The sequence below is a fragment of the Octopus bimaculoides genome, chromosome 13 (genome assembly GCF_001194135.2).
Source record: "Octopus bimaculoides isolate UCB-OBI-ISO-001 chromosome 13, ASM119413v2, whole genome shotgun sequence".
Lineage (NCBI taxonomy): Eukaryota > Metazoa > Mollusca > Cephalopoda > Octopoda > Octopodidae > Octopus > Octopus bimaculoides.
Window position 1 is genome coordinate 43,781,658 of NC_068993.1, and position 20,014 is coordinate 43,801,671.

At 36.3% G+C, this 20,014-nt stretch overlaps 1 protein-coding gene across 3 annotated transcripts in view; it reads right to left on the reverse strand.

Moving 5' to 3' along the window:
- LOC106874189 (RNA-binding protein 26) overlaps window positions 1-20,014 on the reverse strand; it is a 41,602-nt gene that overhangs the window by 13,117 nt on the left and 8,471 nt on the right. For 2 of the 3 annotated variants that reach the window (XM_014921847.2, XM_014921846.2), the window contains exons 3-15: window positions 18,148-18,431; window positions 17,212-17,285; window positions 15,406-15,635; window positions 13,839-14,084; window positions 13,176-13,286; window positions 11,697-11,813; window positions 9,712-9,891; window positions 8,225-8,386; window positions 6,447-6,580; window positions 4,807-4,956; window positions 2,911-3,057; window positions 2,357-2,569; window positions 210-278 (exon numbers count right to left, since the gene is read on the reverse strand). In XM_014921847.2, coding sequence (XP_014777333.1) covers window positions 210-278; window positions 2,357-2,569; window positions 2,911-3,057; window positions 4,807-4,956; window positions 6,447-6,580; window positions 8,225-8,386; window positions 9,712-9,891; window positions 11,697-11,813; window positions 13,176-13,286; window positions 13,839-14,084; window positions 15,406-15,635; window positions 17,212-17,285; window positions 18,148-18,431 — 2,117 coding nt within the window. The remainder of the gene's footprint in view (window positions 1-209; window positions 279-2,356; window positions 2,570-2,910; window positions 3,058-4,806; window positions 4,957-6,446; window positions 6,581-8,224; window positions 8,387-9,711; window positions 9,892-11,696; window positions 11,814-13,175; window positions 13,287-13,838; window positions 14,085-15,405; window positions 15,636-17,211; window positions 17,286-18,147; window positions 18,432-20,014) is intronic. The other variant, XM_052972445.1, reaches the window with a different exon arrangement.

The window sequence follows — 20,014 nt, forward strand, 5'->3', positions numbered from 1 at the left end:
ATATTGTGTTATTTACCATGTGAGAACCTCTCATATGAACTCCACCAATCATAGAAGTAATATTTCCAATGGAAGACTGGAAATGATCAACACCACTTGTATGACACTGATGCTCATTTACAACCATCAAATGGTGCCAAGACAAGGATACACACACACACACATATAAAAGGCAGCCTTGTTGATGATAAATAAACAAATGAACTTACATGCTGCTGCTGGACATAGCTTAACAACAGATCACGCTTCTGCTTCTGAACTTTTTTCAAAATGGAGTCCTACAATGAGTAAAAGAAAAAACAAAAAACAAAAAAAAAACAAAACAAAAGTGAGTGAGTGAGAGAGAATGTGTGTGTGTGTGTGTGTGTGTGTTTGAGTGTAAAGAAGAGAAAACATTTTTTTTACAACAATCAAATATGTTGAAGAGAAAGGTTTGCTGTTAATGTATCACCTAATATTCCCAATAAACAGTTGAAATTATATATGTCTTGGTCAGCCGGCTTCATTTAACTAATAAGAGCTGCAACAGTAAATAATGGATTCTAACAACAGGCACAAGGCCTAAAATTTATTAGGGGAAGTTAATCGATAAAATGGATCCCAGTACTTGACTGCAACTTTATCAACCCCAAAGGGATGAAAGACAAAGTTAACATCAACAAGATTGGAACGGAGCATAAAGAGCCTGAACAAATACCACAGAGCATTTTCTCCGATGCTACTATATTCAATAATTATTTAAAATTTTAGCACAACACCAGCAATTTTGAGCAGAGAGAGAAGTCTATTAGATCCACTCTAATATTCAACTGGTACTTATTTTCTTGATCCTGAAAGGATGAAAGGCAAAGCTAGCCTCAGAATGTAAAGAGCCAAACGAAATGCTGCTAAGCATTTTGTCTGACGTGGAAACAATTCTGCAAGCTCAGTGCCTTAAGCAACATTTAATAATACTACCTGGTCACTAGATTTTAGAGAAGTTTCTTGTCCAAGTTTATGTGCCATTAAAAATGAAGCAGCTGCTTCTCAAGCTCTAATTAAGTTTTAGAACTACCCAGTCTCTAAGCTGAAATTCCAAGTATCACGTGCTCTGCAACTATTTCAATACATAAATCCACTTATGAAAGAGAGGGGAAAATTCACTAATAGATGACCATTGTTTGTATAACAAATGTTTTTGGATCATTTACACCCACCCCCACCCACAGCCTATTTTCTTGACTCATCCCTTAAAGAGGCTAAGGTACAAACAATAATATCTTCCATACCCACCACCTAGCCACTCCAATTTCTCTCCCCATCACTTGCTATCTCTAAATATCTTCCCTTACATTCTTATAGAAGAACATTCTCTCTATCTCCTCTGTACTACTTATATTCCCCACCACTGTTCCGTGGGTATGTCCACCCACTCTCTCTCTCTCTGACTTGTTTCTCTCTCCCACCTCCGTCTGCTTCCTTGTCCAACTGAGGTTGCCAAGTATCTCTTCTATCCCTCTATCATACTCCAAACTCTCACCTGGCACACAGCCACTTTTCTCAGTCCCACTCCCTCTCACAGCTGAGAGATCCTTATCTTGTAAGCTACTTGGTAACCCCATGGGTGCTGGTGCCACATAAAAAGTACTCATGCTGGTGCCACATAAAAAGCACCTGTGCTGGCGTCATGTAAAAAGCACCCATGCTAGCGCCATGTAAAAAACACTCATGCTGGCACCATGTAAAAAGCTCCCATGCTGGTATCACATAAAAAGCACCCAGTATACTCCGGGTTGCAATTAGAAAGGGTATCCAGCCAGAAAAACCATGCCAAAACAGACAACTGGAGCCTCATACAACTCTCTGATCTGCCAGCTCTTGTCAAACCACCCTACTTATGCCAGAATGGAAAACAGATGCTTAATGAGGATGATGATGATGATGATAATGACGACGATGGTGTTATGATTATGATACTCACAAATTGATCAGTGATAACACAAGTGGCAATCAGTCAAAGATTCTGTTCGTTATATTTTTCAGTTACTTTATAAACTGATCATATGCTATTAAATTTTGCTCCAAATATTTTTTCAAACATGAAATGATATCAATATGGGTGTTGAAAATTTGGGAGGTGTCATTTGAGTAAATTAGGGAGGGGGAGGGTTATCTTGGAATGAAACCTATTTTCCCAATATGTTCTACTATTATTCATTTATCACCAATTCTTTTAACATGGTGTCCATTTTTGTAACCAAACATCCACAATAAACAAGGAAAGCTGTACAAAAAACAACAAACATTGTTTACTCAGTCTACTCAAAATGTATTATTGAATCATTTAGACCAAAACAAAAAGAAAAAAAATCCTTACCATTTTGGGTACCCCAGCCTTTTTCACTGTAGCTGGCTCTGCTGTCTTGCTAGCAGGAGATTCTGAAGAGTTTACTTTTGACAAGACAGAAGGTGTAGTGGTAGTTGTAGTAGTGGTTGTCGTAGATGTTACAGAGGTGGTTTTTGTCTTAATAGCTGCAGGGTTGAATACTGTTTTTGTTAAGTGGCCCACTGAGGACGTGTAGACAACTGCCTGCAAACAGTTGGAAGGAAACTTTGACAAATATGCGACACAATGCAAGTGTCATTTAAATGATTGTCATGTTGTTTTAACAATGTTGGCAGCACATTTGTATAAGATATATAATGGTTTATGAAGGTGGCAGATTAATGAATTAGTCATATTATTTAATTAGTTTTTTCTATTGCTGTTTTACATTTTTTTTCCATGCATATGAAAATATAGGATTCTATGGGGGAAACAGTCAATGTAGAAAAGAAGGTGACAATAAGGGTCTCACCAAGCCAAACACATACAAGCAAATAACAAATAAAACATTGAAATAAAAACAATTTTAAAATAATTGTATTTACCTTCTCTCCAGATTCAGTTTTCTTTGGTCCTGTATTATCAAGACTGAGCAAGTTAGGGGCTGGAATACCCAACCTTGCTTTTACTGGCATTCGGTGATCTGAAGCTGTGTTTGCAGCAGTGGAAGACACTGGGGCTGTGGAATCAGCCTGGAAAATGAAATTGGTAGAATGTATAAAAACAAAAGAACTGTACTTAGCAAACAGATTTGCATATGATATTATGAAGGTGTCACACATGTAAGATAACTACCACACCAATATGAGGAGGCTTCTAATTAATTCTCAAACTACACTCTCCAGGAAGGATATGTTGGACAGTCCTAGATATGAAATGTCTGAGAGAGAGAGAAAGCTGAAACACTTTTCATTATAGGTCTCCTTCATTAGATTTGGTAGGTTATAGACCCTTAGTGATGAACAGTGAAATTTTTTTCAGTCACTTTGATTATACATCCGTATAAACATGGCATACAATAATAAATTGACACCTTTCTTAGCACCTTTTTACTCAACTGTAACATAGAAACAGAACCTGCTTTTATCAGTTAGGCAAACAAATGCAAATAGACTTATAAATCTTGCATTAAGGCACAGCAGACGGCTACCATAAAATTTGAGACTTAATAATGTGTATCACCACTGTTGAATAACCACATTTTCATACCAGCTTGGGAAGAACAAGTCTTACACTGTTGTATTCTTATTCATTGCAGTCCTTCATCATCTACCATACACAAAAGAAAACAGGTGTTTCTCATGTTTTTGATATGATTTTTACTGCTAGATGTCCACCCGCTTCTATCATTAATCATTTTACAATATATATATATATATATATATATATATATATATATATACACACACACACACACACATAAATATACACATATACATCATAAAGTAATGTTGCTAAACTATATAGCACAACTATAGTTTAGAACAGACATTGCATTCTAATCTTGAAGACAACGGTCTATTTTTGTTGTCAACAGGAAAAGAATTTGGTCATAGAATGAATCTCATTTGATCTATGTAAGCATGGAAATGCAATGCAAACATTCACACAACTATATATATATATATATATGAATCTCACATAATACAAACAAAATTGTTCAAAAGTTGATGAAATAATATTGGTTAATTACTGTTGAGATTGATTTAATTGAATGCAATCCATGTTCATCGTCCTTATTATTATTATTGTTGTTGTTGTTAAGGAAGAATGGTTACAACACCAGACAAGATGCTTAGCAGTATTTCTTCCAGCCCTTTGCATTCTGAGTTCAAATGCAGCCAAATTCAACTCTGCCATTCATCATTTCAGGATCAATAAAGTACCACTTGAGCTCTGAAGTCCATGTAATTGACTTCCCCAACTCTTCAAAATTGCTGGCCTTGTACCAAAATAAGCTAGCAGAATCATTAGTGTAGCAGAGTGAATGCTTAGCAGTACTTTTTCTGGTTCTTTACATTAGGAGTTCAAAGCTTATCAAAGACAACTTTGCCTTTATCCTTTTCAACTTGATAAAATAAGTTCCAGTTGAGCATTGGGATCAATGTAATTAACTAACCTCCTACTGCTAAATTTGCTGGCCATGTGCCAAAATATGCAACCATAATTATTTTTATTATTAAAATGTCAAGCTGGTAGAATCATTAGCATGATAGACAAAAAGCTTAGCAACATTTCATCCATCTTCACATTCTGCCAAGGTCAACTTTGCCTTTCATTCTTTCAGGGTTGATAAAATAAGTAGCAGTCAAGTACTGGGGTCGATGAAATCAACTGCCCCTCCCATTGAAACCTTCTGGCCCTGTGCCAAACTTTAAAACCAATTATTATTATTATTATTATTGAATCTGAGAAACCTTCTTAAAGATCATTTTACTCACAGCTTTTTGCTCAGGTGCTTTTTCCCGGTGCCAAAATACTTTGATAAATCTGTTATTAAAGACAGGTTCACTACTTCGATATGCCACATTCGCCTGAGTATGGTTCGCAAATGTTATTAAAGCAGCCTCCAGGTCATTCTCAAATGATACCTAAAGAAACAAAAAAAAAAAATTAATAAATAAACAATGATAATTACAACCATAAAACAAAACTTACAAAATAAAACAATTTTTTTACATACATACCCACAAATACTACATACACTTTAAACCACAAGAAAATCCATAAGGAATGGACCCCTCTCAGTTATGCATTATTTGAGCAGCAATAATACATAAAGAGCAGTGTGTGCCAAAATACCTCACCTCATGTTGCTTTGTGGTCAATTCAACATCTAATTTGTGGCACACCGTGTACCTATACGGGCAATGTCAACCTAATGGAAGGTTTGAGCTAATGTGCATATGATCACTATGAACAAATCTGTGTAGATTATTCGGCAAAAATTACAGAACCATCTTCCTCAGATGAATGACTACCATTAATTAATTAATGCTTTTTAATGGATGCAACTAAACACTACAGTATTTAGTCCAATATCCTATTGCTGGAAGAGTCCTCTCTCATTAGCTTAATAGTATGGAACCAAAGTCTCTCTATATATATATATATATATATATAAACAATATCAAACACACATATACAAAGTATGTGTATTGCCAGTTTGTTGGCAGGCTGCGATTTATAGGCAAGAAAGAAAATTTTCTTGCCAATATGTAAAAACACCTAGAAATCATAGACAAGCAAGATAACTCTCACCAGGTCCTGTTGCAGATGTGGTAGACATTAATGTTTTGTCATCTTTGTGACTTATCAATACCCAAAACAAAGCCAGACGTAAGCTAAATCCCTCGCTATGACTATATGCACAATGGTGTGAGAACCATGTGCTGGCATGTCCCAATGTCTCATACCAAGGAAAAAATTCAAATATGAATGAGAAGCAGCCTGAGGAACATAAACAATATCAAACACACATACACAAGGTGTGTGTATTGCCAGTTGGTGGGCAAGCTGCAATTTATAGGCATAGCAGTTCTTCATGTCCAAAGATTACAAGGAAGAGTGGTAAGCCCTCAGATGAATGACAGATTCTGGTGCCTTGGGGCAAATAGCAAATATGTAGGCCTTGATAATGACTTTCCGTCTTTGGCATTTTCCATCTGTTGCAGTTATTCTGGCCTTCTTGAAGTTGCTAACAACTATTTGGATGCAGTCATACCACACCCCACTCTATGAGCTAACATTTCAGCTGACCCTTTCAATGCTTCCTGGGGAGGGGGGGCCTCTTCTGTCTCTGTTGCCCTGGTTGAGCTTACTGTAGACAACAGCCTTCAGGATTCTGGATTTGTCCATGCATAAAAACGTGGCCTGCCCAATAGAACTAAGCAGCAACAAGGGTTCAATGCTTATGACATTGCCTTGCTGGAGGACTTCGTTGTTGGCGATGTGTTACTTCTATGAGATGTCCATGATGGAGTGAAGACATCTCTTGACCTGCTTCCTCTACATATATATGTATACAATGCAAGAAAAATATATTAACATGATTTATAAAAAAAATATTTCCAAAACTTACCTGAATATTTTTTAAAACACCAAACTTTCCAAAATGTTCATTCAATTTGGCAATATTATTCTGATCTCGAGGAATCTTACGTACTTCAAGTGTAGTATTAAGGTACCTGGGTACCAGTCTTCCGCTGTAGGCACCTGAAGATGAGAAGGAATGTAATATATGTAAAAGATGTACATTCTACTGTTAATTAACTACTAATTAGTACTGTCTACTTTAACGATTGTTGTTATGCAATCTTAATAATAAAATAAGGAAAACAAAGGTAAAATAATCAACTTGGGGGAGTTAGGTACATACCTCAGATAAACTTAATATAGTGTCCAGTATGATGTGTATACACACACAGATATCATCATCATCATCGTTTAACGCCTGCTTTCCTTGCTAGCATGGGTTGGACGATTTGATTGAGGACTGGTGAAACCGGATGGCAACACCAGGCTCCAATCTAATTTGGCAGAGTTTCTACAGCTGGATGCCCTTCCTAACGCCAGCCACTCAGAGAGTGTAATATATATATATATAAATATATCTATGTAATAGTGCATAAGATTTTATACATGGAGAGAAATCCACCATGTGGATTTCTTACATGCTAAAAAGGGCAGTCAAAATCCATAAGAATCTTTCTTTTTGTGGTATGGGTCTTGACTGCCCATTTTAGCATCTAAGAAATCTGCATGGTGGATTTCTCTCAGTGTATAAAATCTTATGCACTATTATATAGAAATATTTATGTCTTCTGACTTTTATTGACACATGTTAACCACTGGTAAAAATCATTATTTTTTAATAATTTTTACCCTGTATTTATATATATATATATGTGTGTAAAGTGTGTATAATTATGAATAAATCACAATTATAATGGGTTGCATTATTCTTAAGTTTTGAATTTTATGTCATGTTGCCTTTCGACAGCTTTATTGTGAAGAGATAGAATATGAGTGCTTATAGTGGCTTTATTGTGATTTTGACTGCTATTTCTAGAAATGCAAGGGTTTTTGCAACCCTTTCCATTATAATTGTGATTTTTTCATAACTAGCTTTTAAGCAACTGACCCTGAATGGGAAGACCTGCAAACAGATCTCTGACTTGTTCAGGAGAATTTGTTGCAATTGCTTTCGGATGATCATATTCATCACAAAAAAATCACCAAAAGCAATCACAGTAATGAAAACACAGGAATCCTGTGGAAGAGTAGACGCAGGAAGACCTAAGATGAGGCGGTGAAGCACGACCTTCGAACATTAGGCCTCACTGAGGCAGTCATACCACACCCCACTCTGTCACTAGTCATTGCCTCACTGAGGCAATGACTAGTGACCGAGACCTTTGGAAATATGCTGTGCTTGAGAAGACCCGACAAGCCAAGTGAGACCATAACCTGTGCTCTATGCCAGTGGTGTAATGTTCTTCATAGTGAATTGGTAGCAGTGAACTTAATTGTAATCGGCTAGATTGACTGCAAAACAAAAGTTGTCCTTGGAGGGATTCAAACACATTACGTAAATAATATATGGCATTTTGTCCGTCAATTCTGCCACAAGGCCACAAAACTGGAGGGTGGGATTACTTAATTAAAGTGGCCCTGGTATTTGACTGGTACTTTATTTTATCAACCCCGAAAGGATGAAAGACAAAGACCATCTTGGTTGAATCTGAACACAGAAACTAAAGGGTCATATTTAAATACTGCTATGCATTTTGTCCAAACTTAACATCTTTGTCAATTCAATCTCAATTAAAAAATATTACATTTAGAAAAATAGCAAACCTGGGGGATTTGGTTGGGTACTTTTATTTTGCTGATAATGATGCATTTGTGATGGAGAATGGTGCTTGTGAGCATTATTGGAAGACATGAAGTCTCGTTTAGGTGGGATCACAGTTCGATTAGTCTCTGGAGCCGATACATTACAAGACTTGTTATCTAAATCTAGAAAGAAAGAAAAATAATTCATTATACAAATTTCATATTGGTTTTTATCATGATTAAAAAAAAAAAGTCAATTATTTTGTTACCAAATCACTCAAAACCACTCTTGGATTTTTTTTTAATGTTATAAAAGCACCTACACTTTTCAATTCATATTTTAATGAAAATACCAATGTAAATTGTATCACAGAGCAATCAAGAATATAGGATTTCAATAGGTAAAAAAACACCTGTTATGGTATAAAATTTGTACATTCAGAATTTGCCCTTGTTCCCCACTTAATTTTTATGGTATTCCACATCATCATCCTCACTTTTCTATGCTTGCATTGGTCAAACAAAGCTTGTTAAGGTAGGTTTTTTTAGGCTGGATGCTCTTCATGCCACCAACCCTTACTTGTTTCCAGGTAAGTAATATTTCTCCTAATCTTTTGTACAGCAAACAGCTCAATGGCCAGACATGTTTTTAAGGAAGATTGCACACAAACAACACCCCTTGTTTGAATGGTGACTTTGTTTACAATCAGCATGTAAATGTCAAAATAAGGGGAAGACACACACACACACACACACACTGGCAATATACCCCCATACTTTAATCTCTCAACACCTGGCATAAAGCCATCTCTCCCCACTCATCTAACCTATGTGAGCATGGAAAACAGACGTTAGATGATGATGATGATGATGATGATAGTGATGACGACATATGACAAGCCTCAGTATAATTTTCATCTATCGTTTTTGTCGATAATTTTTTTTTCCTACTCTAGGCACAAGGCCTGAAATTTGTGGGGAGGAGGGCCAGTTGATTAGATTGGCCCCAATACACAACTGGTACTTAATTTATCAACTCCAAAAGGATAAAAGGCAAAGTTGACCTCGGCAGAATTTGAACTCAGAACATAAAGACAGACGAAATACCGCTAAGCATTTCGCCCGGTATGCTAACGTTTCTGCCAGCTCGCCGCCTATTTTTTTTAATCACTAATTAGCCTATTGTTACTAGTAACTGAAGTAGTTTTATAACAAAAATTCCATAATGGATTTTATCTAAGAACTCTTCTGTTAAGATGTGTTCTAAAAAATACATCAATATATTTAAATTTACAAAACTAGTCTTAATTCAAAATTTTTAGAATTTAATTGAAACACATTTCAGCCAGCAATAATGGCAATGGAATGGTTAATGGGAACACCAGGTAGTGCTTTTATATAACGAAATGAGCACAGTGGGAATGTCTTTGGATCTTGGGCGGCCTAAATCACGGCTGTCCTCAAGCTAAACAACAACAACTAAAATACAATAAAATGATTCTACTAACTTTGTGGCTTTGAGATATCAGGAATTGTCGGAACACTGACAAGATCTCTCTGTCTTGGTGGCTGTAAATAAAAAGGTTGGTTTGGACGAGGGGCACCTCTTGGGCCAACCCAAAATGATGGTCTAGGAGGATTAATAGCAGGAGCTTCAGGGTTATAACCCTCAGGTTGGTAAGACTCGACTTGAAATTGGAAAACAAAAATGGAAACAGATTATCAATATATGTAACAGGACAGACAACATATTTGATTATTTTGGGGGTGTTTTTTTAATTCTACAACATTGGACATCTAGTCTGAGTATCTGAGTATCTGAAAATAATTTAACCTTGAGAGCCATTTTCAAAGCTAAGTACAGATTACACAAGAGGGCTATGTATTATTGCAAAACTTGAATGAATGTAATTGACTGAGAATATTTGCAGTCCTGTAGTGAAGTTGTAAAAAAAGAAAAAAAAGTGGATATTTGTTAAAGGTAATCAATTCTTCTGCCCACCCTAAGATATATAAAATAAAATGTACTTAAAATCATAATGCATAAAATATACTGTACTTAAAATTATAATACACAAAATAAAACATTCATAAAATTATAATACATCTTCACCACCATCTCTCTCTATGTCCTCTCTTTTTCAACTGGGGTAATTATGTTTCTCCTCCACAGCAAGACACCTGTTTCTGTCCCTTTAACTTCTCATCATCTGGCACAAAGCTACCTCCCTCAAAACTACATTTCTTTAGTTGAGGGGTTCTTGTCTTGCAAGTTACTAGGTGACCTTGCTGGTGCCATATAAAAAGCACTCAATAAACATTGTAGAGTGGTTGGTTTTATGAAGGGCATCCAACCATAAAAACCATGCCAAAGCAGACAGTAGAGCCTGGCACAGTACTCTCACTTGACTTGCCAGCTCCTGACAACCATTCAACCCATGCCTGCATGGAAAACCGGCGTGATGATGATGATGATAAAATATAGTGTATACAAACAAAAGGGACTTCAGTAACTAATGAAGATTTTAAAAGTATAGCTGGCTGAAAGTACTTGCCTTATACACAGATGTATATAAGTGTGTGTGCATGTATATGAATGTGTAGGTTTAAAAAAAAAAAATTTTTTCTGGTTTATTAACAGATGCTATCACATTGCAAGAATGAATATTTATAATACAAGTAACAAAAATGCTTTTTAGATTGGAGAAAAACAGTTAAAAATGGGAAAGAATAAAGAAAAGAAAACAGTTAATAATAATTAATGCTTCAAGTACTGTACAAAAACCAAAGCCTGAATCAATTCTAAAAATTTTTTTACATTTGAAGATGTTATGAGTAAATCCTTTCTAGCTATATTCTTGTTTTGTACAATTTTTATATACATACACCAACACAAATACAATTTTTTTTTCATGTCAAACTTACTCCTTTCTTTTAAATAAAATGCAAAGGTGAAAAGGACCTCCAAATGATTTCTCTGTATATTCATTATTTACATAAAGATTATTTGCCAAATAAAAACGTGGTAGTCCTGATTAATGTGAACGCTTCTGCTATTTAGCCTCAGGAAACATCGTCTCCGGCTGGCTATACAACACACTATCTGTGACCTTATATTTGCAAACAAGGGAGTTTAGCATCCCCACTCAACACAAAACAATATCTGAGTATCGCGATTTCTAGGTTCCCTTCATCAGCACAGAATAAGTGTTCGGCTAGAGGTGGCACTGCTAAATTCTTTTTTTGAAATATAGTCTTCAAAATGACACAGTCACTGATCCAATATTATTTACATGTTATAGAGTTAAGCCAGCAGTTAATGTTTCACAATATATCAGTTCTGGTACACATGCAGATTTCTGACATTTTTTAATAACCTATAAATGCTTAAATCCAAATTAACTTTCACTTCCTGATAATCTTCAAACAGGCCTAAGCCAAAAGTAATATTTTCAGTCCAACGTACATAATTTTATTAACAACTTGGCCTTACCTGGTCTTGTGGGTCTTGGTGGTGGACCTCTGGGTCCTATTTGGGGCATATGTGGAGGCCCAAGTGGAGGTATTCTGGGTCCTATGAACCCAGGAGCACCATGAGTAGAAGGTGGCCCTAAAAAAAATTAAAATAACAAGTGAACACTACTTTTTTACATAACATTTAGTTCAATGGGTTTTTAGTGTCTTCCAATTAAATATTATCCAGAATCATTACTATTAACACCACATTAGCTTTTTTTATCTAATGGGCTACCAAAAAGAAAATAAGCCAACTGCTTGCTTTCCATTTAATTTCATAGTTTTTGTTCTGAAATTTGAATACATATGCAAATTTAAAACTAAACTCTCAGACAATTATAACAATAATGATTTCTTTTCAGTTATATATGTTGAAAGAGATTGCAAGGAACAAGCAACTGAAATTTAAACTTTTCCTAATGTATGCAAGCTAGCAGGGCTAGCTCTCAGCACTCTAATTTTTTCACAGTGAATGTATCAGGCCACTCTGGACACTTATTTGTCTACCATGGATGAAACGTATGATGTTTATATAGAAAACTTAAGACATTTTGTATTTTTCCAGGTAGTTCACTATATATCTACATAGTATAAGCAGAGTCAATGAATCAGGTGTACAGATTCATGTGGAGGCGCAATGGCCCAGTGGTTAGGGCAGCGAACTTGCGGTCATAGGATCACGGTTTCGATTCCCAGACCGGGCGTTGTGAGTGTTTATTGAGCGAAAACACACATAAAGCTCCACGAGGCTCCGGCAGGGGATGGTCGTGAACCCTGCTGTACTCTTCCACCACAACTTTCTCTCACTCTTACTTCCTGTTTCTGTCATGCCTGTAATTCAATGGGTCAGCCTTGTCACACTGTGTCACGCTGAATCTTCCTGAGAACTACGTTAAGGGTACACATGTCTGTGGATTGCTCAGCCACTTGCACATTAATTTCACGAGCAGGCTGTTCCATTGATCGGATTGACTGGAACCCTTGACGTCGTAAGCGACGGAGTGCCAACAACAACAGATTCATACAGAGTAACTATGCTCTGCAGAACATAATGGCCCTAACAAAGTCGGAATTCAATGCTTTCCAAAGTCTAAATAATCACTTAACTGTGCTAAATTGGAGTGGAACCTGTTAGTCAGATATCATATTTAATGAGATAAACAATGCACACTAGTTTCAATAGTCCATATTCAAGGAAAAGAGGTTTTAGTGCATTAAAGCAAGAAATATAGGCCCAACTTCACTTATAAAATCCAGGATGATTTTTTTTGAGACATTTGTGGGTGAGGGGGAACTGTCTTGTATACCATCAAATACAGTAAGTAGATTTAACAGATTTTGTAAATTTTGAACTCTTGACCAATGTGGTTTGTATTATAGCTCCTTTATCTTTACAATTATGACAAAGAAATGCAGAAAATGGTGGAAGTAAAGGAAAATACTCAAATCAACATACCATGACCATGAGGAAAAGATAAAACATTCGGTAAATTCACATCTTCAACTATCACAGGGTCCAATCCATGGTCATATGGACAGAGATCACCACGCATGCAGTAGCCTTTCTCTGGTGAAATAAAGTAAAACAAATACATACATATATTTTATAGGAATTCATGTAACCCCATGGAAATATCTATTTAATCAATAAATTGAGAGAGAGAGAGAGAGAGAGAGAGAGAAAGAAGAATCTACAACAAAATAAGAATGAAAGAGGTAACCAGAGAAAAGGCGAGTGAGATAGAAAAAGGGGAGAATGTCTAGAAACCAATAATAAGGCTTTTGTTTCTCAATTGCCAAACAAACATGTCCAGTCGTGAAGGAGTGTTGTCTTGCTTTTGCCATAGGTGAGGGGTGGCAACCAGTAAGGATGTGTGGCCAGAGAAAATCTAATTTAATAAACTCCATCTGACCCGTGCAAGCAAAGAAAAATTGGATGTTAAAAATGATGATGAATCAAAAAAAGAAATAAGCCAAATTTAAGGAGATAAAACATGTAACTTATGTCTTTGACCATCTTACATTCATGTTTATGTGAGGTGCAAATCAAATTAAATACCATATTATAGTATAAAAGCACAATTAGCAAGAAAATGTTTTAAAAAAAGTCACTGCTTACCATCATAGTCTCTGCACCGTGGACGGTTGCTCCCAATATTTAGAGGTGGTGCCGATGAAGGCGGCCCATCAGAAGGAGTAGCAACAGGAGTGTTTCGGTTTGTGTCCCAATGAGAGACAACAGATATAGCACTGCTGACAGTAGACACTGAACTTGAACTTGGCACTTGAACATTAGGTGGTCCCACATTATAAGTATTATTGTCTTGTAAAGGAGTCGAACCTCTGCTGTCAGCATCTTTACATCCTGAAAGGTAAATGTCAAACAAATGTTTGCTTTTTGTTTTGTTTTTATATAAGTGTTTTCTCAAGTTTTCTTTTCCTTTAAGGTTTTAGCATTTTCAATTTTTGCCTAAATAATTTTAACAGATTTAATATTAGTTTCATTATTATTAACATTTTGTTGTAATAGTATCTATCTTTTATTACTTCTTAATTTTATTGTTTTTTTTTGTATGTTTTTGTTTCTTAGAAGGAGCTATAGAGCTTGCAAAGTTTTTTAAAGAGCGGTTACAAAATACAGAAATTAGTTTGGCTAATTTCAGGTCACAGACACTTGATGGAAACATATAGTAGACAGGTAGTGGTTTAACAAACAGTGTTACAGTTCTGGAGTATTAAGAGAGAGACAGACAGACATTGGGAGTTGGATGAAAAGATAAACTGAGTTCTGAAATACTGCTTGGGAGAATACTGTTTTGGTGGTAAAGTGGGAGTAGAGGGGCAAGACAGACACTATGTTCACAGTTCTGAGATATTGTGAGAGAAAGACATTGCATTACAGTTCTGATGTGGATGACATAATTGACTCCACAACTTGGCATTTTTTACTGACCATAAAAGAATGAAAGTCAAAGTTAGACCCAGCACAATGAGAACTCAGAATCCAAAGGAACATAAATACAGCAAATTATTTTGTTTGACTCTCAACCAATTTTGCCATTGTTTCTAACAAGCACAAGACTAGGAATTTAGCAGTAAAGAAATAGTCAATTAAATCAACCATAATGCTTAACTGGCACCACACCTGTAGTGAAATTTGAACTCCAGGCATAAAATGATGCCACTAAATACCACAAAGTATTTTGTCCAAAGCTTTAATAATTCTGCCAATAACAATTCCGAGATCGGTATTTTATCATCTCAACCCCCAGAAGTTGACCTTGGAGGGATTTGAACTCAGAAATGTAAAGAGTCAATAGAAATACTGCAAAACATATTGTCCAATGTCCTAATAATTCTACCAATCTATCATGCTTTTATAAAAAATAATAAAGGTTTGAAATTTTGGCACAAGGCCAGCAATTTTAGGGGATGGGGTTCGATTACATCAACCCCAATGTTCAATCAGTATTTATTTTATCAAGTCTGAAAAGATGAAAGGCAACATTGATTTTAGCAGCATTTGAACTCAGAATATAAAGCCAGAAGAAATACCACTAAGCATTTTATCCAGCATGCTAATGATTCAATCAGCTCGCCACTTTAATAATAAGCTATATAACCATTACTCATCTTAGACACTTCAAAATAATTTGTGAGAACATTGATGAGAAAGAAAAAGTTACCTCGTGACCGCGAACGAGATCGGGAACGTGTTGGTGACCAGGACCGGGAACGTGAGCGAACACCAAATGACCTTGTTACTGGACTTCTTGAACGATCCCTATCTCTGTTTAAATCTCTACTTGGACGGAGTCTCTCCCGGGACTTCCCCTGCGGGCTTTTAGAACGAGATCGCTCCCTACTGCGTCGTCTGTTGAAGCGCCTGTCATCATGCCGACGCCTGCGATCATCTCTGCAAGAAGAGGAAGATGTAAATAGTAAAACAATAATAAACTCAAGATATCAATTCTAAATTTTAGCCAAGTGGAAATTAAAAAAAAAAAAAAGAAAAGAAAAAAGATTGTAAAAGAAAAAAAACTATGATGACTGCTGATTAGCTTGAAGTTCGAACCCTATAACTGCTGAACATTGTGACTATACACCAGAGACATCAGTATCATCATCATTTTAACATCCACTTTGCATGGGTCGAACCGATTTTACTGAAGCAGATCTTCTATGGCTGGATGCTCTTCCTGTTGCTAACCCCCACCCTTTCCAAGCAAGGTAATGTTTCTTTGTGGCTAGACATGTTCTTGCAGAACATTGGAAATAAATAACACTGCTTGTATGATAGCAGCACTCAGCAAATCCACTCACTAGACTTTGGGTGATGAAGGGCTATAGTAGAAGACACTTGCCCAAGATACAATGCAGTAAGACTGAACCTGGTACCATGTGGTTGGAAAGCAAACCTCTTAACCATATGGCCACATCTGTGCTTAATAACAATGTCAATTAGCATTGTTATCTTACAGAAGACTAGAGTCTTTGGATTCAGTTCATTTGCACTACAATCTTGGCAATGCTATTCCTCTTTGAAGCCTTTTTAAACAGAAGTTAGGATCTCACTTGGTAAATAAAGATCCACTGCCACCATCACTATTGTATGTTCTGCTAACCATGAAGACATGGCAACTGAGATGTCAGAAATAGAAGTTAAACATTTGCTTAGAATTAAAGCAGCAGATCTGCTGATAGCTTTCAACTACTGACCAAGTTAGGTTCAGGGTTTAAATTTTGCTGCTATGCAATTATGATGATGTTTTATCAGCTCTGCTTGAACAGACCTTTGGTTGACGCAGAGCTCACCAAATACTTAGAAAGCAACCCCTAGGTAAGTAATACAGATATGCATATACAAAATTCTTAGTTTCAGATGTAACTTCCAGCATGTGATGAGTGTTTTGGCTGCGACCATATTGATTTAATATTGAAATTTCAAGCTGATTTATTGATGTTATTTCGCCTTGGGCCAGACCTATGATCTGAGGCTAAACAACAATGAACAGACCTAGAAACAAATATATTTCAGTCGTAACTTTCCATTTTATTTTTAGATGTTGAATAACTAAGACTACTTTATCCAATGTATCCTATTTTTAGGATGTTAGAGTGTGATTTGAAGGATATTTGGTTGCTCTTTCTTACAAGCAGAAAGAGGCAAGAACTCTTTTTGGAGTCCTGTGATACAACATGAATTCATCTCCCCTTTGCAAAATAATGAAATTGAAGTTGACAGGCTAAGACATATTTGTTACGGAAAACCAGAAAGTTCAGTCAAAAGCATATAGTTATACTATCAAAACGTTTCTTAGGGGAAAATACAGCAGCTGAGTTGAGCAGGTTGATATGGAGAAGTTTCATGTGGAAATTAAGACTGGACTTGGTTTTACTAAGACTTTATCACCAGCACTCCTCTGAATCTATTTTTAGATGTATATGCAAAAGATAAGAGGGAGAGAAAGAGCCAATCAATAAATATTTACCCAGATCTTCCACCCCTCGGACTTGAACTGCGAGATCGTTTTTTGCGATGTTCTTTATCTTCTTCAGTGGGACCCTATAAGGATAAAAACACAAATAATACATAATGCATTACACTTACAAACATACACAGACAATTCCTGGAGGAGAGGATTTACAAAAGACGTCAATTCTTCAACAAGCACCCTGAATAATACAAATCTACTGTAATGTTGATAATTCCAATAAGTTAATAGTTGATAATATTTTTGTAACCAGGTGAGGCCATTTCATCCCATGACACAATATCTCAACATATGCACTACATATAGTCACAGACTAATGTTGCAGCCTCTACACAGTTGCATCATCTGCTACAAACAATCCAAATCTTTCTCAAATAAAATCCTACCAGCTTAACAATTTAGCATTCAGGTTATTCTGTGAAATGTAATGATTATTCATTCACACTGTTTTGAATTAATCAGGTATTATCTTGTAGCTTTGATATTTCAATGACGTGAATGCTTATTTTTAGAATGACATTGTAATAGAAGTGTGAGAAGCCAGATCTGACCAGTTTGAATATCAAACAGGTAGAATATTTTGGCCAGATATGGCCAATTTAAATGCTAAAGGATTAAGGATAAAGACACATTCAACAACATAATCTTTTATACACAAAAAGATGAGATGGTCATGTTTGGAACTACCTTTGTTCAAAAGACTTCCTCAATCAGAGCAAGCATGGATAAACATCAACCAACACCCAATATAAAGTTTAGTATCTTCACCAAAATTTCCACCCCGCTACTGCATCAACAAAAATTGTCATGTGATCACAGATAAAAGCAACTGGTTGGCAGCATGACAATACAAAACTTACCAATAAATATTGTAAAACCTGTTACTACAAATTCTTCATCTAAACATTCACTGAGTGTAGATACTGTACTCACCACATCTGATCCATCAGGTACTTTGCGTTTTCTGTCCAGCTTGCTAGAAGATTGACTGCTTGAAGTGGTGCTGTGGTTGCTGATTTGATTCACCACATTGTTATTGCTGCTGCTGTTGGTGGTGGTGGTGTTGTTGTTGTTACCAGAGTGGCTGTTACTAGTCGTCTGGTTATTGCTTGTCGGCGCTACAGACACACCAACAGATGACACACCATTGCTGGAATTGGTGATATAGGATTTTGTCTTCAGAGCTTCAAACAGACCATCTACAAACGTCCGTGTCCCTGTAACAATAACAAAACATAATTAGCATTCATATTTAGTGATACTACAACAAGGTCCAGTTTTTGTTGCAATGTAGTAGCTTGTGTGCCCCGGTGCCTGAGAGCTATGCTAATGGAGTGCAAGCGCCTGATAGGGCCTCTCATGCCAAGCAGATCAAAGAATAGAGGCCAGACTAATATGGACCACCTCTCCCCAGAGGTTGAAATGGATTTGCAAAGAGCCAACATTCATACATAGAAAAAAGCAAGTTACAGAAATGTCAATGGCAATTAAAAACAAAGACGACCAAGGAGAGTAAAACAGCCCAGAGTGAAGAAGAGTAAAGAAAAGCCATTGATGGCCTCTGCTCCATGGAAAGCAAAGGATTTAAGTAAATAGTTATGGAGACGATTTCACACTGGTATTGACTAAGAGTTTTGTAGCTGTTCAATTAAGATCATAAAGTAAATGGGTAGCATTCCAGCTATTTGTATCATCATCATTTAGTGTCTGCTTTCTATGGTGGCATGGATTAAACAGTTTGACAGAAACTGATAAGCTGGAGAGCTGCACCAAGTTCCAGTCTAATTCAGTATGGTTTCTATGCCTGGATGCCCTTCCTAATGCCAACCACTTCAAGAGTGTAATGGGTGCTTTTTTACGTGCCACCAGCACAGGTGTCAGTTATGTGACACCGGCATCAGCCACAATTATGATTACCTTTAACATAAACCTCAAACAGGTTCAGTGTATTATAATTGGCTATTTCAATTCCTGTTTGTGATGAGCATATTTCAAGACCTGATCTTCCATTTAAACTTACAAGGAAGTTATTTCAGAAATCCTGTCCTTTACCTGCAGTTTCTAGCGTGTCCAAAATGACATTTGCGTACCCACTCCCTCCCTCATTTCTTTCCTCAATTTACTCACATCCCTATATTTTCCATACAGGAGATTTACATTTCACCCAAAAGCAGGTAGCTGATGGGTGGCTGAGGTGGGGGAAGGGGCATTCAGTATTTCTTTCAGAAAAATTAAACTTTGAAAAACAAATTTTATTTACTAGATTTGTAATCTCTGTATTTTTCCACATGGATAAAAAACAAAATTTAAAAAACTGTTAAAAATTAGGAAATTCCAGTGGGGAGTGAGGAAATTATAATTTTGAAAATGTGATTTCTGGACAAAATCATGATGAAAGAGTATATAGTTTGTGATCCTTCTTAAGAACATAAATCACTTTCATGCAAACTGTACCCTCCCCACTTCACTTCTGGACAAACAATAACTTCCATTACACCAGTAATGTTCTTTATCTCCACAAAGGCTGCAAAGAAAACTTCCTCTATTCATTCTCAAGAAAACTCACTTCAGCGATGCCCAAATGTGCAATATTTCAAAATGACCACAGACAGTGGAAGTTCTTCTCCAAACTATACTTATTGTCTAGGATGAATGCGCAATGGTACAGTGGTGCACTAGAAGCCCTAGATAGGTCACTAAGAGATATTAGAAACAATACTGTCATTATGGGAGGGCTATTTCCCACATTGCAAGACAACTTCAAAAACATAGCATGGTTTGCAGAGAGAGAGCTATTTTT